The following is a 13,393-nucleotide window of genomic DNA, read 5'->3' on the forward strand; positions in this document are numbered from 1 at the left end:
CCTGTCAGGTACAAACAATTTGTTGGAGAGGGAGGTGTGAGTACCCATTTGGAAAAAAAAAATAGTAATTTGTCTATAAACAAATTACATAAACATAACACTAGAATTATAAGGCACTTCATTAAGATCAGCCACCTAATAGTATGTCTTTTCGTAGAGAGTTCAAGTCTGTCTATTTCATTCAAAGTAAAAAGTAGAGAGATCAAGTCTACCAATGGTGTATCGTGGTAGTTATTTGCCACACCAAATATAGATGAATGTGCTACTTCCAGAAAGTGAACCACCATTTTTGCAAGATAAAACTCTTGCAATTTCTAAATAAATTGTCATAACATGCACACAATGCTACATTTGATTATGGTTAATAATTAGTAATTTCATGATTAAACAATCAATCTAGCAAACGCACCACTCGAATTATTAAGTCACCACACCTTAATATGCATTACTTTTAGTACCCGCGTTAAATGGTTGTAAGTTGCAAAATAAATTGTCAAAAATCAGCACAAAGCATTGACATGGTTCTGGGCTTGGAGCACTGGTCATGATCCAACCATCCTCCCTCTGCAGATGAATGTTGTGAGTCATGGAAGCCATGTCAGAGAAGTACCCAAGAGAGGTAAGTGACTTATGTCCTCTCTATAGTTGTTCTCGGGCGATCACGATAGTCACAAGAACTAAGGGGCTTGCTTTGTTTGTCATTCAAAAAACAGTTTTGAGAAAATTGTACAAGATTTTTTGGTTCAGTTTTTTGAAAACTCAATTATAAAAACGTTTGTTTCAAAGAACTGTATTTTATTTTTATCTGAAAACAGTTTTCTTTTGAAAATTTTTTTAAAATTATTTTCAAAAAACGGAACCAAACAGATCTTAACTAACACACCCATTTGTTCCTGCAAAAACTTAAACCCTCACCTCAGTGGGCAAAGCCTTATGTAACAAGGCTATTACCATATCCAAATAAAGGTTTCACCTAACTGGGCAAAGCCTTATGTAACAAGGCTATTACCATATCCAAATAAAGGTTACTCATAGAATTCCTCGATTAGTTACATCAATTGCCTTAACAATAAAAAAAATTGCATGCGAAAACCATAAATATTACTTAAAAGTTAGACTCATTTTCCTTATTTAAATATGAATAGTTGATACTTCAGTCAAAACCCTTAAAGGGTATATATAGAAGTCTCTTCAATCACACAAAATTAAAACCACACGTTCTACATTCAGTTGACAATTCAGTCAAAAATCCCCCGAAGCGTTTATATACAAGCCTCTTGAATCTCACACAAATTAAAAGCTGAAATTAAATGAAAAAAAAAAATAGAAAAAGAAAAAAAAAAAAAAATCCACATCCTCTACATTCAGTATCTATAGTTTTTTTTTTTTTTTCACAATTGGATTTTAACATGAAAATGGATAGCAAAAACAACAAATGTATAACTCAAGTATAACACAATGACCAAAGACATGTCCCTCTTCCATCCTGCACACACAAATTGGCCCAAATAATCCAAAATTCACATTTCATCTCCCATAAGCTGCACATTGTATCCATTCTTCATGTCTGTATCAATTCAAAGTTCCAAAATAATGTTAGAAAGGCCACAAGAAACTGTATAAACATTAAAACAAGCACCTGATCAAATTATCACGTGTGTGTGTGTGTGTGGACATGAAGCTGAACTACCAAAAAACAGGAAAAAAGTGCAGAAAATATGAGGAATATTGAATATTACTAGTAGGTATCTGAACCTGGAACAACCAGAAAACCTACATCAGCTGAAAGAGTCCGGATCCTCTGCTGTACTCGTTTTGTGTTGTACAAGCGCAACACACTTACTTTGAGCATGCTGCTTACCAAAAAAAATCTTACCAAACACACATATTTCAAGCATACAACACAACTATTTTGAGGTGCAACGCAATTAATCGAGGAGTGAAATAATGATGTTGATCCCCAATTAATCATGTTACAACTGCGATTTAGTTGTGTTGCATCCTCAAAATATTGTGTTGCGCACAATACAACACAATATTGTGCACAACAGAGGATCCGGACTCCAGCTCAAAAACGCAACTTGAGATTTCAAATAATCAAGATGGTGGACTAATAATGCTTTAACCGATAACATCTACCTTTAAGTTGTAAGACAAATTCAGAGTTGAAAATTATGTAATTGAAATGTTAACACTTGCAATCTTAGTACCAATAGTTGATACGAACAATTCCACCCGTAAGATGCATAACAAGCAAGCTTAGGATAACTGGATGTTCGATTTTGTGATATTTTGTTCCCTAAATTTAGAACTTTAGACACGAAATTTTAAAGCTATGACAGCAAAATCTAAATTTAAAAATGTCAGTGGATGAATATTATTAAAAGAAGATTAGTCACTAACATCAAAAGAAAGGGGCCTCAAATAAATATATCTAGTTTTATTAGGTGGTTGTTCTTGCTATACACTAAACGGTACACAGAAACAGCCAATGCATGTTTCGTAAGAGGAAAACCAGTTGAAATATGTGCAGAAGCTTAAACATAATCACTAGATCCAACAACTAGAGGTTTCAATGAAGAAAAAGAAAAAGAATAAAAATAAAAAAACCAAAAACTAGAGGTGTATGATCAGTTTGAATAGGCAAAACAACGTGCTAAAGAAACGGTAACCATCGATATATGAGGTTTATTGTTAAACCACAAAATCTCTTAGGTTGGCTACTCTATGAAAAGCCATGTCTGCATTGAAGTCTCGTTGTTAGATGCAAGTTACCACTAAAGTTACACTATTAAACTAAAGATCGTCCCCTAACAGAAAAACATAATCATAGTACCTTTGATTGAAGGTTTTGCGTACTTGTCTTTCCTCTCGTCCTCATTCTTCCATTCACAATCGTCTTCACCCATTTCATCCCTTCCATCATTTCCTATATCACTTTCACTTGCTGTCTCCCATTCAGAATCATCAGTCTCTTGGCCATAGGTGTTGCCATTGTCACCTTTGCAGTGGATGCCCCCATGTTTGATAGCTGCCTCACTAAATAACCAAGCTGCACGCATCTGCTTCTTGACCAAACGCTCAGCATAGTCAGGAACCTTGTTTTGCCTTGAGGAGATATCAGGATCAGGTGACAGAGAGCACTCATTTATGAACAATATAGTGTCTAACAAGCTTTCTTTAGCTAACCCAAGCATATCATAAGCCCGAGCTCTTCTCCAAAGGCTATTGGCATGACGGTTAACCGGGTTATGAAGACACAGTGCTCGTGTGGCGTCACTTATGGCCTCCAATGGTTGTTGCAACAAAAGATGACACTGCGCTCGATTACTGTACAGCACAACCCTCTCTTTTTTCAATCGCATTGGACACACTGCCAATGCTTCTGAGTACTTTGATGCTGCTCCTGATATATTTCCTGACGAGAACAGAGAATTTCCTTCAAGCTTTACCACTAATGCTTCTACCTGTTTGACATGGAGATCCTCTTTCGGCATATTCTTTTCCAATTTTAGTCTCTGTTTAGAACTTAAAATCTCCTCGATCTGTTCTTTAGTGCATTTGCTGAGAGAGTTCCGTCCTGTCCCTTGTGATTGGATACATTCCTGAAGAACATTAACAATGGAATCCCCAAGCTTTTTGTGATCCCCTAGACTTGATATTTCAGCAAGGTCCACAAGTGCAGGTACCGCCTCATTAATCACCTACACAACAAATCATAAAATATGAATTCCATAAAATGTTTATGATTAATTAAGTGGTAAATGTTTGTAGAACATGATATAGGTATCTAGGTATAAGTTACCTTCCCTGAATTTTTCTCAAACTTGTTTGACATTTTCAGTCCCTTAAAAAGGTGCTATGTAGAGTCGGAACTTGAAAATGATTATTTGTTGACATATTTCTCGTCCAAAAAACTCATTAGACAAAAGGAAAAAAAGCAATATTGACCAATGTATAAGCACAAGATGGTAATTTTTCCAACCACAACCTTTAGATACAGCAACTCCTAAATGTAGCAAGGACATGTCTATACATCTATACATGTCCTCCTAATGTTTTTAGATTTATATTTGTTTGTATTTGTGTCTCTGTAGAAGAACCAGAGAGAGGACCGTGACAGATATGTAATAACTTACGATAGGCTAATAACTTTGGTTGGGTCCATAATAAACCCATATTCACTTTGTGTCTTTGTCTTTAAGTGTCCAAATTTGTATCTGACATGGAAGACAGAGGCGTTGAATGTGTGAAAGGAATTATTACACATCTAACATACTCAATATCTTATTATTCTCTGTTGTGCCAAACTATACTAATAAACATTCTCAACTCTTAAACCAATTCTCTAGGACCTTAATTGGTGATATACGGTTACAATATTGAATTACTCATGACAAATTACCAAACTCGAATTCAAGTTATGGACGAATTGCTTTGATTTTTGCTGAAATTCTCTAAGAAACTTCTCGAGTCCTTAAACTATGTTTTTTTAACCTTGCATTTTTGCAGAGTTTTGCTGGATTTCTTGAATTGTTACTTTTGAATTTTCTGAGCACAAGTATTCTACTTATAAAGTTGCAACAGCTCATTAAAGCTTCAATAATCATGCTTTAGTTGTGTAATTCACATTGGGTTTGGCGGCTTAGAAGCCCACAATTTCAGCAATTAGCAATAACTGAATTCCAACTACTTTGGTTTCAACCTATAGGTTGGGTCAAATATTCTAATCCTCTTGAAGGTGCCTTTTCCGTGTCAATTTCAATCATGTTAAACTTGGAGAGCCACCCAACTTATTGTTTCTTAGTTTTCTCGTTTCATTCATGGCTTTGTGTTGGTTTTAGCTATTTTATGGTTCCCATGTAACACTTTTCCTGTTACGTCAGTTTATTTGTATTTAGTCCCTGACTGTAGAGCACATCACCTGATGTTCACTAAACTTCATTTATCAATTTAATTACTTCTGAATTGCTTTGCTAATCCTTTGGCTTCATTTTTTACTTCTCTTTTAAGATTACTATTTCTATTACTCTCTCTCTTTCTTGTTTTAGAATAATATTCCATGTCTTGTTTCTCTTTTCTCTTGTCTGGTTATCCCTGTTACTTGAGATTTAATCTACTTCTACCAGTTTACCTGTTACTCGAGATTCAATAGTACTTCCGCCAGTTTACTTGTAATATATTTTTTTGATAAGTAAGGTTTCATTAAAAGGCGCCCAAGAGGGGAGCGCTCCCAAGGAAATACACAAAAACCGATAATGACCAACTATAATCTAAAGGTATCAACAAAATCCACAAAATCACCCACAAATTTACAATTTCGCCCATTTATCCCAAAGAATAAAGAAATAATGATGATGTACTTGAGAGACCAAATAGGAGTCTCCTTTCCATCAAAGGATCTCCTATTCCTCTAGCGCCACAAGCCCCACCATAAACAAAGGGGAGTGGCCCTCCAAGCATCCCTGGCTCGGCTCTCCACTATACACCCTCTGCAAACCTCGATCATGCCCACCGTGGAACTGGGAGACACCCAATGCTTACCAAACAAAGCCAAAAACATAGACCAAACATCCCCCGCCACTGGACAATGAAGAAGAAGGTGGTTCACAGACTCCTCCGCCTTCTTACTTGTAATATATTAATATGTTACAAGTACCACTACCATTTTACTCATGGTGCCTCTACCATTATACTTGCACTGGTACTCTCAACCTTGTATTCTCTAAAATGATTTTCTATATTATGATCTTCAAGGTTGGATTACTCATTTCATCTAGGTTATGCTGCTTTATCGGGTAGTCTAAGGGAATCAAATTGACTTCACCTCAGATTGCTCGGGCATGCTCTCTGTTACTCACTAAATGCTACAAACACTTTCTTTCTCAGCTAAACCACTTGCTCTGTGTTTTTGGGCAGAACTACTAACCACTCTTAGCTAATAATGCTCAACTACTCTAGGCTAACTGCACTCTGTTGCCCTGAGTATAGAATGCTTGTTCTCATTGTTAATATGTTTTACTGTTGGCATCATTTTCTCTTCTTTTTTGATAGGTACTGTTGGCATCCTTTTCTCAAAGGAGAAGAATAAACTCATTTGCTTGTTATAAGCCCAAATCTGAGTACTTTATGCTATAATATTTCAAGCACAACAGGCTTTTGGCCACATTCCATTAATTGGATCATGAAGATCCTTTCCCTCCGGTGTTTTCAACATGTACTATCCCAAGTTAGAAGCATCCGATATTATATACAGTGCCTCTCAAATTTGGGTTAAACTTAGTAGACACAATAAGTCCTTTGACCTTCATTGTTACTTGCAAGATCAAATTTCCTTCTTTAAATTGTTGTTACTTGACAAGGTTGTCACAAGCTCGAGAGGCTAGCAACATATCACTTTGTTTTGTCTTCTACTTTTACACTCCACTCATCAAATAACTCAAGCTCCCTGATCCATTTAAAGAGTTGTTTTAAATGGTTAATACAACCATTTCGAACATCGATTAAATCTGAAAAACCTTTGACAACTACTAATTAAGCACCAAACATAGGTCAAGGAAACAGTGCATCGTCGCACCAGTATCGCATCAGTCTATGTTATTGTTAGAACTGTGGGGGAATAATGTTTGGAAACTTCTCTAAATCAGAATCCTATAAGGCTTAAGTTTCTTTTTTCAATTACAACTAAGAAACCTTAATTCATTGGATTCAAAGCATTATATAAAGACCTCTAGGCTCCAAACACATGTAGAGAATATACAGAGAGATCTCTAAACATTATTGAGAGATCAAATAGAGATAGATCATATATTTAGAACATATGTTTTTCAGAGTGTTGATCATTATCTTGTGGAGTTTACATCATCATCAACACTGCAGTGTTTCTATAAAACAAACACACAACCTGAACGACTAGTGGCTAAGACTAAATTATGCTGAGACCGAATCACGGTGGATAAGCAGATTCATGAGGAGCAATATTTATTAATGAGCGGATGGACAACTTGGAGACTTTCAAGGGAAAGTTTGGCATCGTTTGTGTCAGAAGTAACTAATGGTTCTAGAGTTTGGAAACTGTTAACCTAGTTGTAATATATTTCTCACAAGGTGTGATATTTTCACATTGGGATTCTGCACGTAAATATCGTGTGTTCTTGTGTGGTTGCATGATTTATTTATTTCTGCTCTCTATATTTAACTTATTCATATTGTTGTGCTAACTCTACTATCATAGCCTCACAATCTGGTCCTACATTCTATCAGGGCTAATATTTGTCCTCTTTTTTTGTTGGGTTTTGGGGAGAAATTGTAAATCAATGGGGGAGATAGTTGATTTTTTGGACTCTTTGGGACTTTAGAGGCTTTTTGGCCTTGTGTAGCTTTTATGGGATGTGTTCCCCGTTTAAATGCTTTCTAATACAATCTTACTTATCAAAAAAAAAAAAAAAAATAAGCCATGGCATCAGAGCTACGATCTTAGGAGGTCTAAGGTTCAAGACTCCATTTGCATGTGTTCCTCCATTATCTGTTGAATCTGCACTATTTTTCTGTATTTCCTGTCTGTTCACATGCAGAAGGGTGTCGCACATGAGAGGGTGTAAGAACTTGATATACATTTTCATGCTTTTTCTTTAGCATGTTGAGACTTTTGCGGCAAGTGGTTGTCTAACAAGTTAAAGGTCCAACAGCTGTGCATATCAGATTTGACCCCGCAAATGAGTCTTTAGATATATATTTTTTTCTTTTCCCATTTTCTTTTTATGGAATTGATCAAATTTTTATTGAGATTCAATCTTAAAGGCACTAAAAGATTTGACAGAGAGTGATATTTCATTGACATCGATACATAAACAGAGAAACTAAGCTAGAGGAAACCAGAATTCGAAGGATCTGTTTTTGGATTTAATAGATGACTGTAACTAATGTGATTATAAGGATTTGATAAACAAAAGTATATAGATATAGAAGTTATTGAAAAGAGCATAATGTTAGAATCTGCATGTGAGCAATCCTCAATAAGCAATCAAGTTAACCTTTTAACCATTAATACTCAGCAAGAAGAATTTCCATGTAAAGATTTCCGAAAATGAACTCATTTTGAAGAATTTCCATGTAATAAATTTCCAGAAATGAAAATAAATTTATGACGAGGAGTAGCTAGCATAGATCTGAATGAGTATTACCTTATGACAGGTGCTTGGATCTTGGAGCAACCAAAGAAGACAATCAATAGCCATATACTGCCAATCGTCTGATGAGCGAGCAATATTACACAATGCTTCAATAATACCAGGACAGCTAGCCACGGGTCCCCTTCCAAGCTTATGATGACAAATTGTTCGTAGTAAACCAATACCAGCTGGTGAAGTTTCATTGACAAGTCCGCCCCACATCCCTGGTAATTTTACTAAAAATTCTGGTTTGCATACAGTAGAAAGAAATTCGGGTTTAAATGCAAAGCAATTAATAAGTTGAAGGGACCAGCACTGCAGCTGACTAGCCCATTCCTCTGCCTTCCTGGACTCCATTTCAACACCACCCATGCCACGTGTAAGTAGGTCACAGTGATAACTTAGCCTTCTGTCAACATACTGGTAAAAGTGAGAGTAAACAATTTCAAGTGAACTCATCGCTAGTTGAATAGAAAGCTCAAGGATCTCACCGTGACTTGCGACAGCAGGAAAAGTGCTGACATATGTAGCCAAGTGACCTAGAGCTCGTACAGCTACTCTCTGTTCAACCCAAGTTAACCTCCCTCCTAGAAGTTCAACTAAGGGAGGGATTACACCAGCATGGACGGCACTTTCAGCAAATTCTTCCATGTTCATGGTGTAGGATCCAATTATATGTGCAGCATAATAAGGAATATATACATTTTGGTCATGGGAAAGCCAACGGCGGTTCTTGAAACCCTTCCAAATGAGTGCTGCCATGCATTCAAATATTCCCAACTCAATGAATTCAGGATCATTAGGATGCGTCATCGCAGTGTTCCAAAGACCACTAATAGGGAGAACCTGACCATCGTCATCCTGAGAAGGAAGTTCTTGGAAAAATTTCAGTACACTTGCTTTGCGTTTACTTGGGTTTCCTACCTTCATGACACAGAAGAAGCATCCCGGGTATGGACAACCATGGGATACCTTATCCATGCTCACACAGTGAACTATTTAGTACCCACAGGGCATGAAGTTAATTCCTCCAACAACTGCAAAGATCATATGAGAAGATTAGTTTAAGACCCATAAGAAGATTAGATGCAAAATATGAAGTTGTCCACAATTTTGCTACAACAGCATTTTTTTCCCCTGGGAAAGGTCCACAGATATATTTGCATTTAATTGAGCATAATTTACATTAATTTCTGAAGAAATACCGAACATCGCGAAAACAATTTTAAATTACTACATCCCATAAACGATTATCTTATTAAGCCTGCAATATGAACTTTTGGATACATTTCCATGGTAAGCCATATTAGTTGACGTGCAATTACGTGCAAACCACAGTACATAACTCTGGGAGAGTTGAATCGGAGATGTTTGGCTGTTCAGCTACCATGTAACCAACTTGGCTACCAGTGCAACTTCCTCCACGATTTCATTTTTTCATGTTTTTGTACTAAATTACGCCAATACAAATATTAAGGAAATAGTTTCAAATTGTTATTTCCAAAATTATTCTAGAAATTATAGAATGACAAAAAATACTTCTACTTCCTGTTCTCTACCTTTTCCCTTAACCAAATTCCTTTTAAGTAACTGAAAGTACTGTCAAAATTCTTGCTCAATCTTATCCATAGCAACAGCTTAACGACTACTTCGTCAGTATTTTCCAAACTAACTCCTTGATTACAAAATAATTCCCTAGGAAAATAATTTCTAGAATGTTAGAAGGGTCTTGGACAGAGATCGCTGACAATTGTCCAAAAGTTGTCTACAGAAATGACAAACCCTCACAAAATTCAATCACTTGGGAATTAGGCTTACAGTTAGTCACACAAATGAACATAAAACACAATATTCAAAATATTTCCTCCCACAATTTAGATATATCTATGTATATATATATATAATATTTCTAAATAAGCTCTGAACCAAACACCATCCTTGTATCCCACTGCAGCTGCAACTTGAAAGAAAATCAGAAATTCAAATTCGAACAAAATTCCAAATTGTTGAAGTTCTCAAATAACCATGACAGCTTCATCAAAGTAATGGCAACTTGACATTGTACCGTCTTCTTATATGTTTATATTAAGTTTCAGAATCAAATTTCAGTTCTTCTATCAGTAGCAAAAATCAACAATGATAGTTTGTCCACACTCCACAGAACTCACTCATTAATTTACACAAAAATCATAATAATTCTGAAGCACAGAATAACCATCTCAGCATTAGCAAATGAACAAAATGGTAACAAGAATCCAAATCAACTAGATCCGAAGAAGATTAAATTTTCCAATCAACTTAAAAAAAAAAAAAAAGCAAAAAAAAAAAAAGAAAAAAGAAAAGAACAGAAAAAAAAGAAGCAAAACCCTCAAGTCTTAAAGTAAAGATTCAATTATTAGGAAACCCTAATCATAGACTATAAACATGAAAAACAAAAACAGCTATTGGTCATGAATCAAGAGCAGTAATATACTCATACTCATACATTCATGTATGTGTATGTGCGTATATATTATATATATATATATATAGAGAGAGAGAGAGAGAGAGAGAGAGTAGAGAAGATACCTCGGAAGTATCAGCTGCTAGAGATGAGTGAGAAGAAAAGGGTTTTAGTTAAATTGGTTCGGACAAAGAAAGTGTTTGTTGTGTTGCGCAAAAGCAATTTGCTTTTGAAATAACGGAAAAGGAGGGTAGAGTAGTAGAGGAAGTGGGAGGTGTGTTTGGATGATTTTGACAGCACAGAGGATATCTTTGTAATGAAAGTTATTTTTCCCTTTGTAAATGAAAATACCACCACTATTAATTCTTGGAAATAGATTTTGCACCTCAAGCGCTTTTTTTCACGCGCCATTTTGCCTTATATAAAATTTCGGATGAGTACACTTACCTTCCACATAGACGGTCTACGTAACTTATGGTTTTAAATATAACATTGACTTCTTTTGTTAGTGTTTTCTTTAACATGAATGTGTTAAATGACTATTATATTCATTATATTTTTATTATTTTAATATAAAATATATGCTTTTTTATGGACAAAATAATATTTTAAAGCCTTTTAAGGACTTTATTGGATTTTAAGTAAATATTGAATATAACATCATTAAATAAGAATGTCACATTTAATAACAGGGGAGGTTATATTTAAAATTATAGAGGATTTTCTTGTTATCTAGGCAATCTATAAAGGAGGTAAGTGTAATTATTTCATAAATTTTATTTATTTACTTTTTATTGTCTAGTAAATGTTAAAATCATGGACGTAACTTAGTAATACTTTCTCACACGTTCTAATGTGAAAGGATGAAAACATCAAGTGCACATGGGAGCAAGTTGGTACATGCATTATTTGTTAAAAAAAAAAAAAAAAAAAAAATGTTTCTAACTATGCATATCTAAGCAAATTTGCTATCTTCCGCAAATTATCAATTTTGTTTAAATTATGACCCTAACTTGCGATTTTAATGTAATAACTCTAGGACCAGTCATTAAACTATTACCGGCGGTGGATTATAAAATGCTTTATGAGATCCGACATCACTATAGTCAACAAAAAAAGAAAAAAAAAAATGAAAAGAGAAAAAGAAAAAAGGGGCATTGATATCTCTTAAATCATGACTATAACTGGAAATGGCAAGATATCAAGTCTTTAGGATTCTGAACGATCGAGATGAGTTTATGTATATGCAATGTTGGAGGAATGTAAGTACATATAAAACAATTACCCAAAGTATATGGGACGGAAAATTGTATGTGTTCGGTGGTAGATTATAAGGTGCAAAGATATTTGACATCATCATTCTAAATAATTAAAATAATCATATAAATGATACATTTGCATTAAAATAATAATAATAATAATAATTCCCAATTGTAGAGTATGAGTTTTTTTTCTTGTCCATAGTGTATTTATTATTAAGATTTAGATAAGAGATATATTATCGTTTGTTTTTACTCATTTTTGGATGATGTTCATAGTTAAAGCATTTCATAAAGGATCCAAAATTTTCTTGTATGGAAGAATTGATTTCTAGTAGATTGAAAAGTAATAATCTACAATTTGAAAATTTTTAAATATAGAAAAATTCAATAAACGGCAACCTTTTAAAGAGTGAATCCAACCATGGAGATGCAAATAAATGGAGATGTAATAAATCAATGTGCAAATTGGACACTAGAAGAGAGAACAAAATAAAAATGTACACTTAATTTTGTACTCTGATATCATTTTCATTATTAATTATTTTTAAAACTTATGTTCAACGAACCTAAATGTACAAATCTAGTTCTAACACTCGAGATTTGTACGCTTTAAAAATCAACAAATCACAAAAGAGTCATGTAGAAGTTAACTATCTTATTTAATTTTGGGAGTTAAATATCTAAAGGTCCTCTACATCCAACTATTAAGGGTGCCAAAACAATTGATGGTGAATTAACTCATAAACACTGAGTGTGTAGTCATGATTGATTGAGGGCCAAATACCTCATTGCACGGTTGATATTTAGTTTACTGGGGTTATCAATCAATTATATCTAAGAGGGTCAAAAATTTCACTACATTAGTTACACTAAGTTATTAGTGTCATCAATTGATTATATATGCAGAGGAACTAATACTTCACTAAATCAAGACATTGGTGGTACCATGTTATTAGTATTATCAATTAATTATAACTTGTCATATAAGTAAAAATACATTTATTTTAGTGAATCTCATCATTATGTATTAGTATTTAATTAGTGGGTGATACCGTGTCATTGATATTCCAAGAACATTAAACTATTTTTTCATACAATGTTTAGTTATTATATGTCATAGCAATTTGATTGTAATTGACATTTTATGTTAATGCAAAATGTGGTTAAATGTTTTTACACACACACACACATATATACATGTATATATATATGGAAAATAATGTGTATTGATCAATTCATGAGATAGATTGGGGTGCCCTGTAATTATACGGATTGATTCATGTGTATAATGGGTGTTCATATTGTTAAGGTTGTATGTCCTGCAAAACCATTATTGACATTTATTCTAATTTCTGATTTATTAATCTTCATATAATATTGATGATACTGTACTGGTTAGATCTAGAGATTCTGATGTCCGTTGTCCATTAATTATGATAGGATAAATTCATGTGCACAGACGACAAATATGATAACGGAAAATTTTCATATATAAGTTGGCCAGGCTTATACATAAA

At 34.3% G+C, this 13,393-nt stretch overlaps 1 protein-coding gene across 1 annotated transcript; it reads right to left on the bottom strand.

Annotated features, from left to right (window-relative positions):
* Positions 1–1,191: 1,191 nt before the first annotated feature.
* On the bottom strand, positions 1,192–10,860 carry LOC132267212 (uncharacterized). Its single transcript, XM_059768305.1, has 4 exons — positions 10,740–10,860; positions 8,184–9,208; positions 2,837–3,704; positions 1,192–1,567 (listed from the first exon to the last, which is right to left on the bottom strand). Exons 2-4 carry the CDS (start codon positions 9,150–9,152, stop codon positions 1,521–1,523), a joined length of 1,884 nt encoding a protein of 627 aa, XP_059624288.1. The 5' UTR covers positions 9,153–9,208; positions 10,740–10,860; the 3' UTR covers positions 1,192–1,520.
* Between the last annotated feature and the right edge of the window lie 2,533 nt (positions 10,861–13,393).

This window comes from Cornus florida, unplaced genomic scaffold (genome assembly GCF_030987335.1).
Source record: "Cornus florida cultivar Cherokee Brave unplaced genomic scaffold, ASM3098733v1 CherokeeBrave_3.0.0_Hap2_Chr07, whole genome shotgun sequence".
Classification (NCBI taxonomy): domain Eukaryota; kingdom Viridiplantae; phylum Streptophyta; class Magnoliopsida; order Cornales; family Cornaceae; genus Cornus; species Cornus florida.